Source organism: Alexandromys fortis, unplaced genomic scaffold (assembly GCF_014885135.2).
Source record: "Alexandromys fortis isolate MF-2015 unplaced genomic scaffold, M_Fortis_MF-2015_v1.1 scaffold_52, whole genome shotgun sequence".
NCBI classification, from domain to species: Eukaryota; Metazoa; Chordata; class Mammalia; order Rodentia; family Cricetidae; genus Alexandromys; species Alexandromys fortis.
The window spans coordinates 3,022,287-3,039,887 of NW_026067929.1; the positions used below are offsets into that span (position 1 = coordinate 3,022,287).

The following is a 17,601-nucleotide window of genomic DNA, read 5'->3' on the forward strand; positions in this document are numbered from 1 at the left end:
GTTTGTGCGGGGGGGGGGGGACACGTGTTACTTGCTTTGACAATGGGAAGTGGCACCATGCAGCCCAAACTGCATGAGAACACGACAGTCTCCTGACTTCTAAGTCTGCTACTTTGAGACAAGCAACGTGGAGGCCACGTGGCCTAGGGAAGGACACATCACATGATCAGACTTGGAAAACAGAATCAAAGCCTCTGAGATTGCCAGAAGTAACTATCAAACAGACCTCTTACTAGGGCCATCCTGCAGGGCCTGGCCAGGACGCTGATTGAATCCAGTCATCTGATTTAGCCACAACGAAAACAACACCCACCACACACCTGCCGCTTCCCAGAGTACGAGAACAGAGGTTGCATTGTTTTCTTACCTTCTATATTTTAGGGGATTGTTTTTTGCAGCAATAGCTGGTGGAAATGCATTCCCAAACAAAACAGGCTCTACGCTCAGCCAGTGTGGGTGCATAGTGTGAAAATCACACACTCTCCCTCAGAAACCACTGCAGAAGATTCAACATTTTATCATACTTCAGCCTAGCACATAGCAAGTCAATACTCTTAACATCTTTGGGGAGATTGATAGATATTTTGGTTGGAATGAGAATCATCAAGTTCCTTTATTATGCTAATATGGTTATTCAAATTAATCAATAAACATGGTTTTTAATTGAATCTTCTCGCCAACCACGTCTTTCATCATTCCTATGCTGATCTGAATTTGTGTTTCCTGGCAGAAAATTTGCCTTCTTTTTGCCGTGGCAGGCTTGAGTTCATAAGTTATACGTTCCCTCCCCACCCGTCTACACTGCATTCTGGGCTGTGCACACTCCATCCTGTCAGCAGCTGGAGGCTACCTCAGAGGATGCTTGGCCTGCACGCATGGTGGACATGAGCACTCAGGCTCGAACCTGCAGAACAAAGGGCCAATGCTGCGTCTTCAGCTCTGGAAAGGTCAGACACCAGAAGCCCTTTAAGGAGACATTGAAAGAAGATTAAATCTCAACAGGCCTACAGTTCTCCCACAAATTTACACATACCGAACAACTAACATAATATCCAACACACGTTTTAAATATGAGTGTGAATATGACCATGCATGCATGAAGGTTACATACATGCATGTGCAGAACATTTTCTCCGTGATTTCTTCCTTAGAGAAAAACCAGATGACTTCAAGAATGACCGAAGATGAAACGCAGATGTATTCCTATTTCTGTTGCCATATCCAAGGATGTCTCCCCATTTCCTCCTGACACCTTGACAGCAAAAGGCCCAGAACCGACTGCAGAGATTTATTTCACTAGCTCTGGGCTCCCAGGGACTCTGAGGATCAAGAGGGGGCTCTACCGTACATGCTGCATGACGTGTGACAGAGCAGAGGCCAGGAGAGTCTCCTGCCAGCTGCCATTAAAGAATTAGACAGAGTAAGGAGAGTAGACCGGAAATTCCATTCAAAGTGTCATGAGGCCTGTGGCCCTTCACCCATGCATCTGTTGCCGTGTTCGTTCAGCAAATACGTCACATGCCAGGTGCTGGCATCTGTATTTTATGCTGGGCACATGATACTGAACAGGCACAGTCTGGACTCATGTATAGAAGGAAATAGGTGATTCCAGGAGGACTCGAGGGCTGTTGATGGGCGTGGGAAGAATGGAAGGTGGAGGAATGTTGTGAACTAGTCTGAACAATTGTTTAAGAATAGCTTTAACAGAGGAAGGCAGGTGGAAAGAACATGAAGGTGTCAGTCATTAGGACCCAGAGGAAGGATGCTCTCCGGGGCAGGCGTAGATAGCATGTGACCCAGAAGATCTGGAAGGAGGAGGAAGTAAAAGAGGTGAGGTGCATACAGAGAACCACATACTAGGGGTCTGTAGTTTCCTGAACACTAGAAGCATCCAGAGGTGGTGTTAACCAGTCTTGGCTGCTTTCTATCTCAGACAGACCTTCACTTTAAGGAGAAAAGGGGGCCAGAGAGGGACAAACAGGAGAAAACCCGCTTGGGAAGTAACTCCCTCTTCAGATACATTGCTGGTACCTGAAGAGGAGCACTAAGTCAGTGTCAAGGCACTTCTGTGCTCTGAAGACTCGTAAGAAGCGAGCAGATGACTGCAGGTTTATATTTAGGCAACTGGCAGTGTGTTCAGTCATTCCTTCAACTGTATTGACAAGGGCATAGCCTGAGCAGGAATGTAACGGCGTAAGCGAATGCAGACAGATTGTCAAAATATAGACAGCTTTAATGGAGGAATAGACTTACAGAACCACTGTTCCCGTGGAGACCAGGAAAGCAGAAGAAGAGCGCTGGGAGCACGCTCACCAATTTTATAGGAGAACTTTAGCCTGAGGCGAACACGCCCCCTAAGGGGTGGGACTTATCCCTACACAGGAAGATAATGGCTTCTGCTTGAACACGATGACAGGGAACCCAGAGAACCCTGGTTTGCCTCCAGCACCTACTCTTTCCTTCCGTAAGAACAAGAGCATCTTTCTAGACAAGCATACCCCACCCAGAGTACAGGCGTGCCTCAGCCCCTCTTTGGCTGGGTATGTAGTTGTCTGGGCTCTTGTACGGTAGCATGAGGGGAGAAGTAATGAGGTATTTCCCAGCAATGCTCTGGAGAGATGTGCTCTTCCATACTGGAATGGGGGGAAATAAAATTACAGCAGAAGACCATAAAACCCAGACTGGAAAGGAACTGAAGTAAAGAATGGGAAAGACCAAATGTGTCTGACATTCAGAGCAGTGATGTCAGCTTTTTCACCCCCAGAAGACATGTGGCATTTGTCAGGAAGCCTATGTTGTCCCCATATGGTGTAAGAGGTCCTTCTGTCTATGTGTTGCTTTTATTGGTTAATGAATAAAGAAACTGCCTTGGCCTGATGATAGGGCAGAACTTAGGTAGGCAGAGAAAAACTAAATGGCATGCTCAGAGAAAGGAGGCAGAGTCAGAAAGACACCATGGAGCTGCAGCCAGAGTCAGACATGCTGAAACTTTGCCAGTAAGCCAGTGCCATGTGGCTATACACAGATTAATGGAGATGGGTTAAAAAAATATGTAAGGTTAGCCAATAAGAAGCTAAAGCTAATGAACCAAGCAGTGTTTTAAATAATATGGTGTCTATGTGATTATTTTGGGTCTAAGCTAGCCAGGAGGCCAGGAAGTACATGCTACCTCCTCCAACAAATAAATGTGTCTGACATTCAGAGCAGTGGTTGTCAGCTGTTTCACCTCCAGAAGACATGTGGCAATTTGTCAGGCAGCCTATGTTGTCCCCATAGTCACTGGCATCTAGTGCCGTGAAGCCAGTATCGGGGACAGCCAGTGTAGGGGAACATCCAGTGCTAGAGATGATCAGTGTTGAGAGGCAGCCAGTGCTGGGGATTGCCAATCTCAAGGGACAGCCAGTGTTAGGGGGACAGCCAATGTCAGGGGGACAGCCAATGTCAGGGGACAGCCAATGTCAGGGGGACAGCCAGTGTCGGGGGGACAGCCAGTGTCGGGGACAGCCAGTGTCGGGGACAGCCAATGTCAGGGGACAGCCAGTGTCAGGGGGACAGCCAGTGTCGGGGGGACAGCCAATGTCGGGGACAGCCAGTGTCGGGGGGGGAGGGGACAGCCAGTGTCGGGGACGGCCATTGTCTCTGGCTTCAACATTCTTCAGGGGAAGCACCATTCTCCCATCAAAAATAGAGACTCCATCGTACCCAAGACAGGTGTATGAGATAGTCGGGCACTAGCTGAGGCTGGGTCCTCCACACCTGTACCTACGTATGCTTTGTTTCCTGAGCGCTGGTGGGAAGCAGTCAGCCACTCACTAACTCTGTGACTTCAGACAGCGACTCCACCCATTTGCTTCTCCTTCGCCTCTTACTAGACACGGGGCGAACAGCAGTACCAAGTTTCCCTGGGTTGTAGGGAGAACTAAACGGGGTAATACTTACAAATTGCTTAGGCCTGGAAGTGGTGCATGGAAAGTATCTATAAATGTTGTTGAGTGGAGAATCTTAATCAAGAGTACAGCAACTGGCCTCAAGAAATAGGAATCAGAAATCCACCAGGAACTGTAGGACTGCTTACATAAAAACAGTCTTTCTGTCAATTTCCATGGCAGATTCACAGCTTCCCCCCCCCCACTTTTTTTAGCTTAGTTATGTGTGGAGTGGTGTGTGTGTGTGTGTGTGTGTGTGTGTGTGTGTGTGTGTGTGTAAATGCCAGTACACATGTGTATGGGAACCCACGGTTGGCATCTAGTATCTTCCTTCATCTCTTTCGCCTTACAGACTGAATTGGGGTCTCTTGGTGAACCTGGAGCTTGTCATTGGACTAGTCTGGCTAACCAGCCTATGGTGGATCCCTCATCTCTGCCTTGAGCACTGTAGAAGTACAGGAAGCTGTCCTCCCTCCTGGCTTTCCTGTGGATTCTAGGGATCTACTGAGTTATTTCCTTGGACATCCCAGACATTTTTGAAACAGAAGTTAGTATTGGTCCTTAAAGACCTTGTCTTGTCCTAAGTTTCATGTTCTTCTGTTCCTTCATTGACTTTTAACTCCAAGACTTGGCAGCATGGTCCACTGCGGACAAGAATCTGAGCCTCCTGAGGATATGGAGACAGGCACCATGGTCTCAGAGGATATTGGGCAAGGGGCCCTATTGTACAGATGCTGCTGGTCCCTTTCTTTGCTTTGACTGGGCTTCCTTGAGGGCAGGATGCCTGCACTGCACTGTGAGGTCCGCATTCAGAAGGATAGGGCTCAAGGCTGGCTGATTGCACTCCTGTTGTGTGACTTTTCCTGGGAGGCGTGAGCCAATATCTGTTTGCCTCAAATAGAGTACTGAGGACAGAACAGAGAAATGATTCTGCAGTGTGGCTTTAGTGAACCAGTGAGATTTTGGAGCTACTTAGAGGAATTTTGGTGACAGCCTACTTATAGGGATCATGAGCGACTCAGAGGCTGACATATCACAGGAACACGGACCTCAGCTTGGGTGAGGACTAACGAAAGCTGCAGCCCTGGTGATCTCTGCACAGCTTGCGTTCTGCTGGGCCTGTGCAAGAGTCTCCTCCCCTAGCAGTTACTGCTACTTATGTAGCCTTGAGGTGGGGCCTTGCAAATCTCGGAGCTTTGTTTCCTGTCTGAGCCCTGTAAGATTCACTTACTTCCTGAGGCTTATGAGTTTCCCTCCTTTTATGGAGGAGAAAGAGCTATTGGGAAACCCCTTTGCTTTGTTTACTGTGTAAATTAACACTAGCTGGGAACAATAGTCACTGAAAATCTGAATGTAGGAGGACCTGTAAGATCAGGTAGAATGGGATAAATTCTCATGACTTCAGCTTTTCATTGGGGCAAATCTTGTAAATAAATTATCCTTGCTTCTTAGTGTAATAGAAGAAATGCTGATTAATACACCGTCACCGCTATGATGGATGGAACCCGTAGGGTTAAAGGGCAGAACTTCAATGCCACCAAAAGCCTATAAGTCGGCAGAAGCAGGCAACTTTGATGAGCCTCAACTTCTGCTCTGAGTGAGGAAAAGAGAAAATGAGGATCTCAGAGAGGTCATACCAGACCTTCACCTTGAAGTCACAGTCACAGGGGGAGGTTCCCTACCTGACTAAGTACATGAAATCTCACCAAGTCAGAACAGCTGGGGACATCGTCTATCAAATGACATGGGTTAGCATGCACAGCCTTTACAGGGTCATAAGCTTCTCTACAGCTCCATTATAGTGTGGCAGAATTGTCCTCAAATCAAGGTGATCTCCAGGAATCATGGTCTCCCACTCGTACTTGTTGGGCATAGGTAGATTAGGATTCTATATCATGCATGGCTGCAGGTTTACAAAGCCACTGTCTCTCACACTAATGGTCTCAGGAGGAGGCAAGCAAAAGCCTGGTGAGCCTGCCAGCCCAGATGCTCCACGTGAAGGAGAAGTTTGATTGTTAACCTTCCATAATATAGCATCACCTACTAGCACTCTGTCTTGGCTGTTAAGAAATTCCCAGATTGTGCTAACTGAAGACTCGTCCTAAATGTGAACCTCGCCGTCCCTTCGGCTGGGATGTCAGACTGGACACAAAGGAGGGAATACTTGAGACACAGGCCTCATCTCTCTCTGCTTCCTGACTGAGGACACCATGGGACCAGCGGCCACACACTCCTGTTCCCATCTCTTCACCTCCATGTTGGGCAGTACCCTCAAATGGGGAGACAAAATAAACCTTTCTTCCCTTACATTGCCTTTCTCGGGTAGTCTATTGCAGCCTTGCAGCAATGTAGGAAAAAGAGCTAACTGAAGCCCTTATCACAGATGTCCATTCCATTGGTCCCTTTGGTCGTGGCCTGATCAGTGGACCATAGAGGAGGGTCTGAATGTTCCAGAGCAACTCAGTCTACTGCTAGAGGTTGTACGTCTGTAACTACACTCATGTTAGTTAGCTAGATCTTATTCGTTAATATATTCAGTTTTGCTTTTGGGAACCCTTCATCAAAGCCCACTTCCTTTCATTTCTTCTCGAGTTGATGATACCGTGGGCATCCTCACCTGTCCTTTCTCCCAGAGGAAATCAGAACCCGGTGTCCTGACCTACCCGGCAATCCAGGTATCCTGCTTTGGATTTCACTGCCCAGTGTCCAGGAGTGTGGCCAGTCTGCACACATTTTCTCCACAGGGCTACTTAGCCGTCACAGATAGTCCGTGGCTGGTTGCGACATTGGTCTGCAGATAGGTGACCTTGAGTGATGAGTCACCAGAATCGGCTTCCGTCTGGAGTGTTTCACTGCTGGCCTTTATGCTAAGTGAGATCTTGATTCTATGTGCAGCCCTTTACGCCGATATCATGTTCCATTATTTCAGACTCGATGCAAGGCCCCAGCTGAGACCTGCCTGCCATCTTCCTCTGAGTGCTGGAACTCAAGTAGTCTTTGTCTTGCTCTAGAGAACACAGCTGTGGCCTTCCCCAGGGGACCTCCACAGTCTCCCAGTGAGGACTGAGCATTTGTCCACCCGATGAGTGATCTCTGGTTCCCCAGGGGCTCTAATCTGGAGAATTGAATTGACAGTCGATGGTAAACAGTTCAAGCTTAGAAACACCAACTGCCCATCATCAGTGACTATGGACATGATTTACAGTCAGACTTGATGGGTGCTTTCTTCTCTAACTTCATTTGTCTGGAGAGCGATTACATGCATCCTTTCTCCCTCTTTTTCACAATGTGCTCTCCAGACAGCCTCTGGTCACCTCTTCACAACCCAGAGTGGGTGGAACAGCCACCCATGGTCCAGGTTGGAAGTCTCAGATTCTGCCTTGATGTTAGGTTTTCGCTGAGCCACGGCTATGCTGATTTTTTTTTCTGTTGACATAATAGTTAAATTGAAATGAAATTATGTGTAATTGGGGGTTTTAGTAAGAAAATATGTTATACATGCAAGGAAAAGGCTTAATGGTTGGTGGCAGAGACTCGTGGCTTGCTGAGGAGTACATTGATTTTAGTTTGAACAAGGCACTCCAGTCCTCCAGACTATGAAATAAGCAAGCCTATTGTGCTAGATAAAAAAAATCCATTCTTCCCCAAGTTGTGTTTGGTCATGGAGTTTTATCATAACAATAGTAACCCTGAGTAAGAGCTCCACACACAGAAGTGGACATGCTAGCCAGAATGTCCTTGTCCTTCTCACACTTCTGGATCTGCTTCTCGAGGACCACACAGAAGCAAGATTGTGATTGCAACCTCTTGACTGGCAGCCCAATTTAGGGAGGTTGTGGAAATTAGGGGAGGTGGAACAAGAGCCTCGCTGGTGGAGAGAAGTTACTGGGGACACTCGTCAGGGAACAGCACAGGTCACTGGGGACACTCGTCAGGGAGCAGCACACGGTCACTGGGGACACTCGTCAGGGAGCGCATGGAGCAGCACACGGTTGTCTCCAGAGCTGGAAAAGGTAACTTCTACAAAGAGCCCACCACAGTGCTAGGGAAGTGTTTGCTTCCTGCAGGGCCATGGACAGTTCCACTGGTACAATAGAATCGGTTTCTAGACAATGAAATCGAGGCTCAGGTGCCCATGCCTCTGTTAATGGCAGCAAAAAGGCTGGAACTCACACCTCCCCACATCTTGTCCCATCTCAGGGCTGCTTCTGCTCCAAAGGGCCGTTCTCCGTCGTATATAAAAACTGTAACTGCTTTACTAAAGTGGGCATTCAATGAGCATGAAACAAGACTTTTCAAATAATAAGTATTCAGTGTGATGTGCTTTAATGAACTGGTCTGAAGCAGTACTTACAAGGGCCCTGGGAGGCAATCTTTGCGAGACAACGGGAGAGAGCAGCAATAGCACCGTGGCCAGAATGCAACTCCAGGGATACACAGGTGATGGGAATCGGCAGAAGGCATCCATTCTCTCAGGTGTGTAGGCCTGACCCTGGCTGCAAGATGAGGTGTGCTCTAGTGTGAACTGGAAGCTCCTTTTCATATCCCCTGTGGGTGTCTTCTAAAGGCCAAATCTGGGTGGGACCTGAGCTCTTTCGTGTTGCAGGGCAATGTTAGATGAGACAAGATCTCCCTTTACAAGTGCGTGATGGAGCCGCCTATGGCTCTGCACCGCTCTAGAATCCAGATTTCTGATAGGCCCTTTTAGTTGGGAAGAGGAGAGATATGGTACTTAACATCCCCCCTGCATGTTCACTGGCTTAGTGTCCTGAGCGGATTCAGCTGCATTTAAAACAGTTGTTAGAAGAATTCTGAAGTAGAAAAGTTTAAAATTCTAACCATCCAGCATAGACAGGAGAGGGGCTCATGAGGTCTCATCCCTATCTGAGAGCTCTTAGCAGCTGACATCTCTTTCAGGAGAGAGAGTCCATTTCTGTGGGGGTGTGGCCCCTCGGAGGTTGTCCGTGCTCCAGTGATGGCCCTACAGATGTGCACATACTATATCCATGCTCCAGTGATGGCTCTACAGATGTGCACATACAGTTGTCCGTGCTCCAGTGATGGCCCTACAGATGTGCACATACTATATCCATGCTCCAGTGATGGCCCTACATATGTGCACATACAGTTGTCCATGCTCCAGTGATAGCTCTACAGATGTGCACATACTATATCCATGCTCCAGTGATGGCCCTACATATGTGCACATACAGTTGTCCATGCTCCAGTGATGGCTCTACAGATGTGCACATACAGTTGTCCATGCTCCAGTGATGGCTCTACAGATGTACACATACAGTTGTCCATGCTCCAGTGATGGCTCTACAGATGTACACATACAGTTGTCCATGCTCCAGTGATGGCTCTACAGATGTGCACATACAGTTGTCCATGCTCCAGTGATGGCTCTACAGATGTGCACATACAGTTGTCCATGCTCCAGTGATGGCTCTACAGATGTGCACATAAAGGCCACACTACTTGGACTCAGGGGACTGTGAAAGGAAAATGAAGAGGTTATGAATTTGGGAGGAGGACATAGGAAGGTCTTTGAGGACTTGGAGGGGCAGAGTGGGATAGAAACAATAAAAAGAATTGGTAGTAAAAATGTGTGAAACTCTCACATAGCAGATGAAAATTTAAAAATTTTATCCAAGTAGTTTATTCTTTGCTTGAAAAATGAATTAGCTTTAAATGTTTACTGTCTGCCCAGTTCACTATACGCAAGCCCTTTACCCACTGAGAAACGGCACTGAAACCCACTGTCTGTGAAGTATATTTTAACGGCATTCTTCAAATTGTATTTGGAAGAGGGAGGTGTGTCACCACACAGCTGTGAAAACCAGAGAACCCGTTCTTTCCTTCCACCATGGTCTCAGGGACCAGACTGCATTCGTCAAGCCCTGTGGCAAGTGTCTTTGCTCACAGAACCGTGTCAACGCCCCACTCCCGAACATTTCTCTGTGTTCTAAGTCCACAACGATTCTTTAATACAACAAAAAAGTCGGGTCTGTTTTAATAACATATGAATTTCATCTTCTGCAGCTTTTCAGTACATTTTTTAAAAAGTTGGTCATTCGTCTACATTTCGGATTTAAAATAGAGATTGTGACTTACATTTGGTTGTTAAATAAGGCTTGGAGTGGGAGAGAAAAGCCACTATATTTGATTCTCCATTTTTGCTCATGAAATCTGTGTCCCCAGGAGGGATTGGCTTGGGGTATAGCATGCTTCATTACAGAATGTGGAACAAAGACTAGGCCAAGTGGGCCCCACATAGAGGATCTGAGTTCAGTCTGTAGGTGGTCTCAGAAAGCGGGATGAGGGACTGGGGTTGTCAATGAGTGAGAGAATGGGCGCCCCTGAGGCCCTTTAGAGGATCCCTGGGAACAGAAGCAGGTGGACATGGGAGATCACTGAGACCCGTGAGACTGAACATGGAAAGGAACGAGCTACAGTCACTACCAGGAAGCAGATGGGCCACTCTTGAGCAATTGCTGTGTACCGTTTGACCTTTAAAAGTGGAAAAAAGACAAATTTAAAGGAAATTCCTGTGTTTTTAAACTCAAGCTTTTCTTAGAAACTCACTTTTACTAAGATCTAACACTGTGGCCACCAGAAGGGTCCTGTTAACTAAGAGCCGAAGGCCCACCCTGGAGCCTGCAAGGTACCAAGAAACATCAGTTGTCAAGAGCCATGGCTAGGAGGTCATACTAACATAGGGGAGTCTACTGGTTGTTTTAAATGCAATAGTTTAACATTTAAATTATTCTATGTTGACTTTAAACTTTCATGATTGCCCTTACGTGATTCTTTCCTTGCAGAGGGTGGGAAAATGCCCCCTGACTAAGATGGGTATATACGGAAGTCAGAGCTGGCTCACATGCTAGGGTTCACTTCTAGTGTGTTCACTAATGCAGAAACCAAAAACCCACAGAAAGCTCATGCGCTCTGGTGCTCTTAGCTTCTTCTGGATGATGCTTCGCAGAAACTCCCACTTCCGACTCCGTTTTCACAGTAGTTGGTGATCACCGGAGGAGACAGTTTTTATCATAGAGGAAATGAAATATTGGAAAATATTTGGCTTCCTTTTTCAGGGAGTGTGGGATATTAGCCGCCTTTCCCAAGTGCAATGAAGCTTGTGGTTTATCACACACATGAACGGAAAGGTGAAATGAATGTTTTTTTTATCTCACGTTGTCTGTTGGTATTTTGGGTTTTTAATATTAGTCCTGATTTTCTATTTTAGAATCAAAATAGATGAATAATATCCTTGGGGAAATAACTTTACCTTCTTTTATTACCCATGTGGAAAACTCTTATTGAGAGTTCAGTAAATAAGAATATAATGATAGGGCCCGACCTCTGGAAGAGTTACGGTTCTTTTCCATCAGAGGAGCGTGGCCTCCCCGCCAGGCAGCCTCTCCCAGCACTGTCTGAAGTGTTCTGCCCTTTCTCCCCTTCCTCGCAGGAGCGCCTTCTGCTTTCCCTGCTGCCGGCTCACATAGCCATGGAGATGAAAGCTGAGATCATCCAGAGGTTGCAAGGTCCCAAAGCTGGCCAGATGGAAAACACTAACAACTTCCACAACCTGTACGTCAAGCGGCACACCAACGTGAGGTACAGTGCACCGTGCAGGCCCTCAGCGGCACGGGGAGTCGGGTGCCACATCACACATAACTGCCTGTCCTTTGATGGTACAGTGGGGCCCACTCCTCTTTCCCTTCTGACGTCGCTCGGAACCTTCGCATTGGGGTGATATAATTTAATCTGCTTCATTCATTGGGTTGATACATAGTTTGTAAACTTTCTGTCTGTAGCGGAGAGGAACAGAGAAAAGGTGGATGGTGAGGTCTTTTTTTTTTTTTTTGAGAACCCCCACAGTCAGACTGCAGTATAATCCTATGAGTGTCCATGAACTTTTTAGACACAATGGTCAACCCTCCCAGGTGTGTTTCCTGGCTACAGGGCCTCCATGAAGCCAGCACTCCAGGGAGGCTGGATTATTGGGTTGACCAACTAGTGGCAACGGCCACAGGGTCCTGATGCAGATCTTTATATTTCTCATGGCAATAACTGCTTTGTCAAGACAGACATTGTCATAAGTATATCCCCCAGAGAGTCATCCCTAGAATTATAGTGCTCGGAAGCCAGCAAGCTAACACTATGGGATTCTAGCCAAGAGGGAAGATGTGCGAAACCTCTAATGCCCCTGATGTAGAAGGTGACATATAAGGCCCCTCCCTTCAGGCTGGGAAGGAGACTCATTCCTTTATCCGCATCCACAAGCCACCACATAGCTAGTGTTCCTCTCTTGTCCTCTCCATCCCAGGTACCTCCTTCCGGAATGTGTTCTCTCGGGCACTCGTTGTGATGATGCCAGGCTTTCTGTTAGTCCTCATGGTCCTCTGCACATGTACCCGGCTGTATCTGTTAACCTTTGGTGGTAATCTTTAGGGTCAGGGAAGATTCTTGAATCACACTTCAGTATATCTGGGGCCACAGATATGTTTATCTGAACATCAGCTAGATGTGGGCCAAAGCCTCTTCCCCAAATCTTGACTCTCAACCCCGGCTGGGGAGCATCTGCTAGAACTGGAACCCAGTCTGTTCTCCAAATCTGGACTCTCATCACAGGCTGCTGTCTCCCGGGCCAGCTGTTTTAAATCAAAGTTTTGAAATCCGAGATGAAACGCACACTTTACTGAAACGTAGATGCATAGCTCATTTGGTACCAGATCTTACAAAAAGGTACCCAGAGCCGGCAACATGCGGGACCCAAGTATAGGCATAAATAAGCAATAAGAAACGCGTTTCACCAGACAGTCCCTAAAGGAGAAACACTGGTGACAGGACGGGAATTATGGTGAGAAACACTGAATGGATGAGGGGAGAAACTAGGTCTATTTAAAGAAAGTTATGGCCCATTAAGCAATAAAATTGTTTAAAATCCCTGTTTGCCTGTGGCTGTGTAAGCATTTCATCTATAAAGTTAAGGAAGCAAGAAGTTAACACTTCTGGTGTCTGGGGGTGTGCCATTCAAATGCTTCCTCTCGCCAGCTTTCTGCCTCCCAAACTGCTGCAGTCCCCCTCCTACCGCAGGAGCTGATTGCAAGGCATTCATTTGGGTAATCAAAGCCTGCAAAGGACAGCATGGTGGCGTAGCAGTCACTGGACATCTTGATGGACAACATGGCACCCTCAAGCAGTGAATGAACCCCTTATACCACCTGTGTTACTTGTCAATTTTTGTTTACCAGAACACCCCAAATTTAGTGGCCTAACACAGACATTAGCATCTCACAGCATCCGTGGGCTAGAAGTTTAAGAGATGTTTGTCCAGATGTTTGAGGCTTGGACTCTGCTGTGAAACTCAGGCCAGGTGTTAGATACAGCTGCCAGAGGACCTGCCTTCTTTGTGGCTCCTGCCCTCCGTGGATGGTTCACACGGGGTGTTAGCTAGAGGCCTCAGCTCCTCTGGTCCTCACCATCAGATGCCCGGACATCCTCACAGCACGGTGGCTCAATTCTGCCAGCACAAGGAATCTGTTGCTGGGCATCCAGAGAAATCAACTGTTTGCTTCCTAGCTCTGCTTTGGTGTCCATTGGACATGGGGCTTATTCCTACTAGAAGCATTTCCTAGCACTAATGAAAATAATACTTTCTCTATTGAGGACAGCAACTGTTGGTGTCCTTCTGACCCTTGATCGCCTTTCTCTGGATCTTTCCCAGTCATTCCTAAGCAAGCACAGACACAACATTGGAAAACAAATGAAAGCAAAATAAAAACAAGTGTATTTTTGCATAATCCTACGTATCATCCAGTCTGAAACTACATCTTTCCTACATAGCTCAGGACACAGAGAATTTTTCTTCACTGTGATTGGTTTCCCTTGTCCTCAACTTCCTAACTCTGGTGTGAATCCCCACCAAGCCACAGACCTAATTAATACCAACTTCCCCAGTCCAGCTCTCCTGTCTCCAGATCTGTGTAATTCTTCTGTTCCTTGTTGCACTGACCATGCAGGCATGCAGGCATGCAGGCCCTACTGAGAGAACACGTCAGTCTTCGTGTCCATACAATCTTGATGTTTCCTTTTCTTTCCTGAGTTTATCCTCGTCTGTAAATGAGCGATATTGTCGCTCTTGAGGCTCCCTTGTGCTCTTTCCACCCTCCCAGGACGTCACTCTCTTTGTGAGACATGGAACCCAGCCTGTGCTCATTCACCTAGCGGGTGACTTAAGGTAACAACAAAACTAACAAAGATAAAGTAGTCTTCTTCCTGGGCAAGCTCACGATCCGTCTGAATCTAGATTCCAAACCCAGGAACTGCCCTTCAACTTCAGTTTCTTCTCCTGGATGCTCCCTGCCAAAATCTAATCAGTTGCAGTGTGCGGTTCATCTTCCGTCTGTCTGACCATGTCTCTCCACTGCTCCCCACCACAGACCTTGCTCAGGCTCCACTGGCCTCCCTGCTTCCACGGGGCACTGCCAGGGTGACCTCTGTAATAATGATTCTTAGATCGTCCTCCCCGGACCCCATCCCTGTGTGAGCCTGTAGAGCAGTGATTCTCAACCTTTCTGATGCTGCAACCCTTTAATACAGTTCCTCATGCTGCGGTGATCCACCACCAACCATGAAATTATTTTCTTTACTATTTCACAATTGTAGTTTTACTGCTATGTATTGTAATGTAAACATCTGTGCTTTCTGTTGGTCTTAGATGACCACTGTGAAAGGATCATTTGACCCCCAAAGGTGTCGCGGCCCACAAGGTTGAGAACTGCTGTCTTAGAGCCTAACGATTCCTTTCACGCGGTTTCCGATACTGCACCACAGTCTGCTTACTCTTTTCATTTCTCTATTGAAAAGCAAGCTCTGGGGTAGCCTATGATATGTACGGCCAGCCTGCCATGGGGCTGCTTTGCCCAGTTCAGGTTCTAATCATCAGAAAAGCTGATGTTACAGATGAGAAAGAAGTGGCTTCACCCACCTTCACCTGTTCCTTTCCCAGAGTTCTTTGTATCAGGTGCTCCTTCTCTGAGTGAGCAAACTCAATCCTTCCTCTTGGAACATGGCTCAGCCTCTGCCAGACATTCCTCTAAAGGGATGGTGGAGAGAAGTAGGCATGGTTTGAGAGATCATGTGAACAGAACAGAAAGGCAGCCTCTTCAGAAGCCTGTGGAAGTTACCTGACCCCCAACAGAGAAAAGCATCTCTCCTGTGCTTTGCTGCTACAGAGTTCTGTCCTGATCTGGCTGTGATGAAGATGATTGGCGCCACGTAGTTTTGTTTTCGATGCGGTGAAATGGGCACAATGTTTTACAGTTCAACCACTTCTAAGGGAATAGTTCTGTGGGAGGAAGTGTTCACAGAGCTTTCCCACTGTCTTGATCATTTCCATAACCTTTTCCTCATTGTACATGGGGTTCCCATCCCCATAAATCAACAAGCCCCAACTTCCTCCCCCAATCCAGCACCCACCATTCTGCCTCCTGCCTACAAGGGCTGCTTTAGTCTAAGGCACCATGGAATGTAATCACTTAACATTTGACATTTTGTGCCTTCAAGTCCAGCATTTCCTGGGATTTCATTTCTTTCCCAGGCTGACTAATATTACAGTGTATGTATAGATCGCAGTTTCTCTTCCCATACGTCCACAGATGGACTTTTGGGTTGTTTCCACTCCACCTTGGGAATAAAGCAAATTCAGACATTCACGCATCAACATCTGCTTGAGTCTTTAATCCCACATCTAAATCTTGTTTTCAGGGTTAAAATTTTCAGGAGCTATCGTAGTGTATTTCATAGTGGCTGTGCCCGCCTACGCTTTCACCAGCAATGCACAATGGATCCAACTCTCCACATGGCTGCCAATTTCCACAGTTTGCTTTTTGGGGCTCTGCATTTGTTTGTTTGTTTGTTTGTTTTAATAACCTTCCTCATGCCTATTTCTACTCTATGGTACATCTCAAGCCATAACATCTTCACTAAGTGGCTGTTCGGACTCAAAGCAGGAGTGTAGGCCAATGTATAAAGCCTTCGTGGCCATCTGGACTCTGCTCTTGTATTTGAAAGGGTAGATGCACACACTGGCACACATCACTGGTTATTCTTGGGGCAACTCACAGCCACCCCCACTCATCTGCACATATGCAAACGAAGCTGTCACATCCAAAGAGTGAAGTTCCCTGGACGCTCACCTCCCTGCCTGCCCGTGTCCCTCTCTCTTCACAGTCTGCCACTTCCCTTTCCAGTATTAAACAGGAGTCACCTTTGAACACTCACCAGTGTCTTGATTTGTTTAACGTGTCACCCCAAGTGAAGTCTAAGCCTAGAGTAAAGGATGTAGGATCAATCGATTATTAATCTGTTTTAGAAAGGAATATTATTGCCTTGAATTATTTTCATTTGAATTGGTGCACACGGGATTGGACTTTAGCAGCTGTTGCTTCTGCTGTAGGAGTTTGTACAGCGCGAGTCACGTGACAGTGCAAGTGGGACCGACATTCCACTGGTCACCTGGGCTGCATGAGTGGGAAGGCAGGCGTGGGGGAAGACCAGGAGGAGAGGGGGAAGAAGAAACAAAAAGCCTGGAACTGGACCAGTATGATGAGGCAGCTTGTCTCTTCCCACTAAGTCCTCAGGGAAACTGCGGTTGGATATGATGTATGAGAGAGGAATAAAAAAATAAATTAAAAATAATTTTTAAATGAAGCACTAGAAAAATATTTAAATGGTGATGTATTTCAAGGTTTATGCATTTCCTGTCCAGGAAATAGCATGTTTCTCATGAAACTGCTAAGTACGAAATATTTGCACTGTTCTAATAGGAACTTGCCATGACTCATCTTTAACAGTGTAATGTAGACTTTTAAGTTCTCTTCCCCACCTGTTCCCACAGCATCTTATACGCTGACATCGTTGGGTTCACCCGACTTGCAAGTGACTGCTCCCCTGGGGAACTGGTCCACATGCTGAATGAGCTCTTCGGGAAATTTGACCAAATTGCAAAGGTGGGTTTCACCGCGGAGATGTGTAACATCCGGGCGCATTTTCTCTTCTTCGAGAACTCTTGCGAAACCTGTTGGTTTTCCTTGCCGTGTCCAGGAGGATGCCCTGGCATGCAAGTTCTGTGTGTTTTCACCTATTTTTAGCAGTCTGCTTACATACAGTTCTACACTCAAAATAGTGAGATTCTCTTGGCAACCCTGTGCCCCTTGGGATGTTAGGGAGGCATTTCCACGTGAAGGTTTAATCATTCTCTCCTCACAGAGTTAAGTAAGATTCTGGAAAACCCTAAGGTATGTGGTGTGACTTGTGTACAAGCCCTTTAATTCCTATGGCCTCACTTTCATCTTGTAGCTTCTGGGCCACTTACACAGACACGTCAGTTCACAGTCGTGCTGTGTGTGTACATGGGAAATTTCACAAAAACCTGACCTCGAGCTGGTGAAATGTGGGTGGAAAACGTTTCTTTTTTCCAGCTCTTTGCTTTTCATTACATGCTTCTTTTCAGCCTGATTTTGCCTCTGAATGGTTTCCCAGCACCCTTCATTATACCTACTAGTATTCGTTACTGAGATGCAGAAGAGCTGCTCTGCGTGGGCCGGTCATTTTTAAACAATGGCCAACAGTGTCTACAGACAAGGGCATGGTCCTCTGTGGGCCC

At 46.9% G+C, this 17,601-nt stretch overlaps 1 protein-coding gene across 2 annotated transcripts in view; it reads left to right on the forward strand.

Moving 5' to 3' along the window:
- Adcy2 (adenylate cyclase 2) overlaps positions 1–17,601 on the forward strand; it is a 332,154-nt gene that overhangs the window by 226,825 nt on the left and 87,728 nt on the right. For both annotated transcript variants that reach the window (XR_007592202.1, XM_050144723.1), the window contains exons 5-6: positions 11,398–11,546; positions 16,834–16,945. Coding sequence is in view for 1 of the 2 variants with exons in the window: in XM_050144723.1 (XP_050000680.1) it covers positions 11,398–11,546; positions 16,834–16,945 (261 nt within the window). In the remaining variant the exon portion in view is untranslated. The remainder of the gene's footprint in view (positions 1–11,397; positions 11,547–16,833; positions 16,946–17,601) is intronic.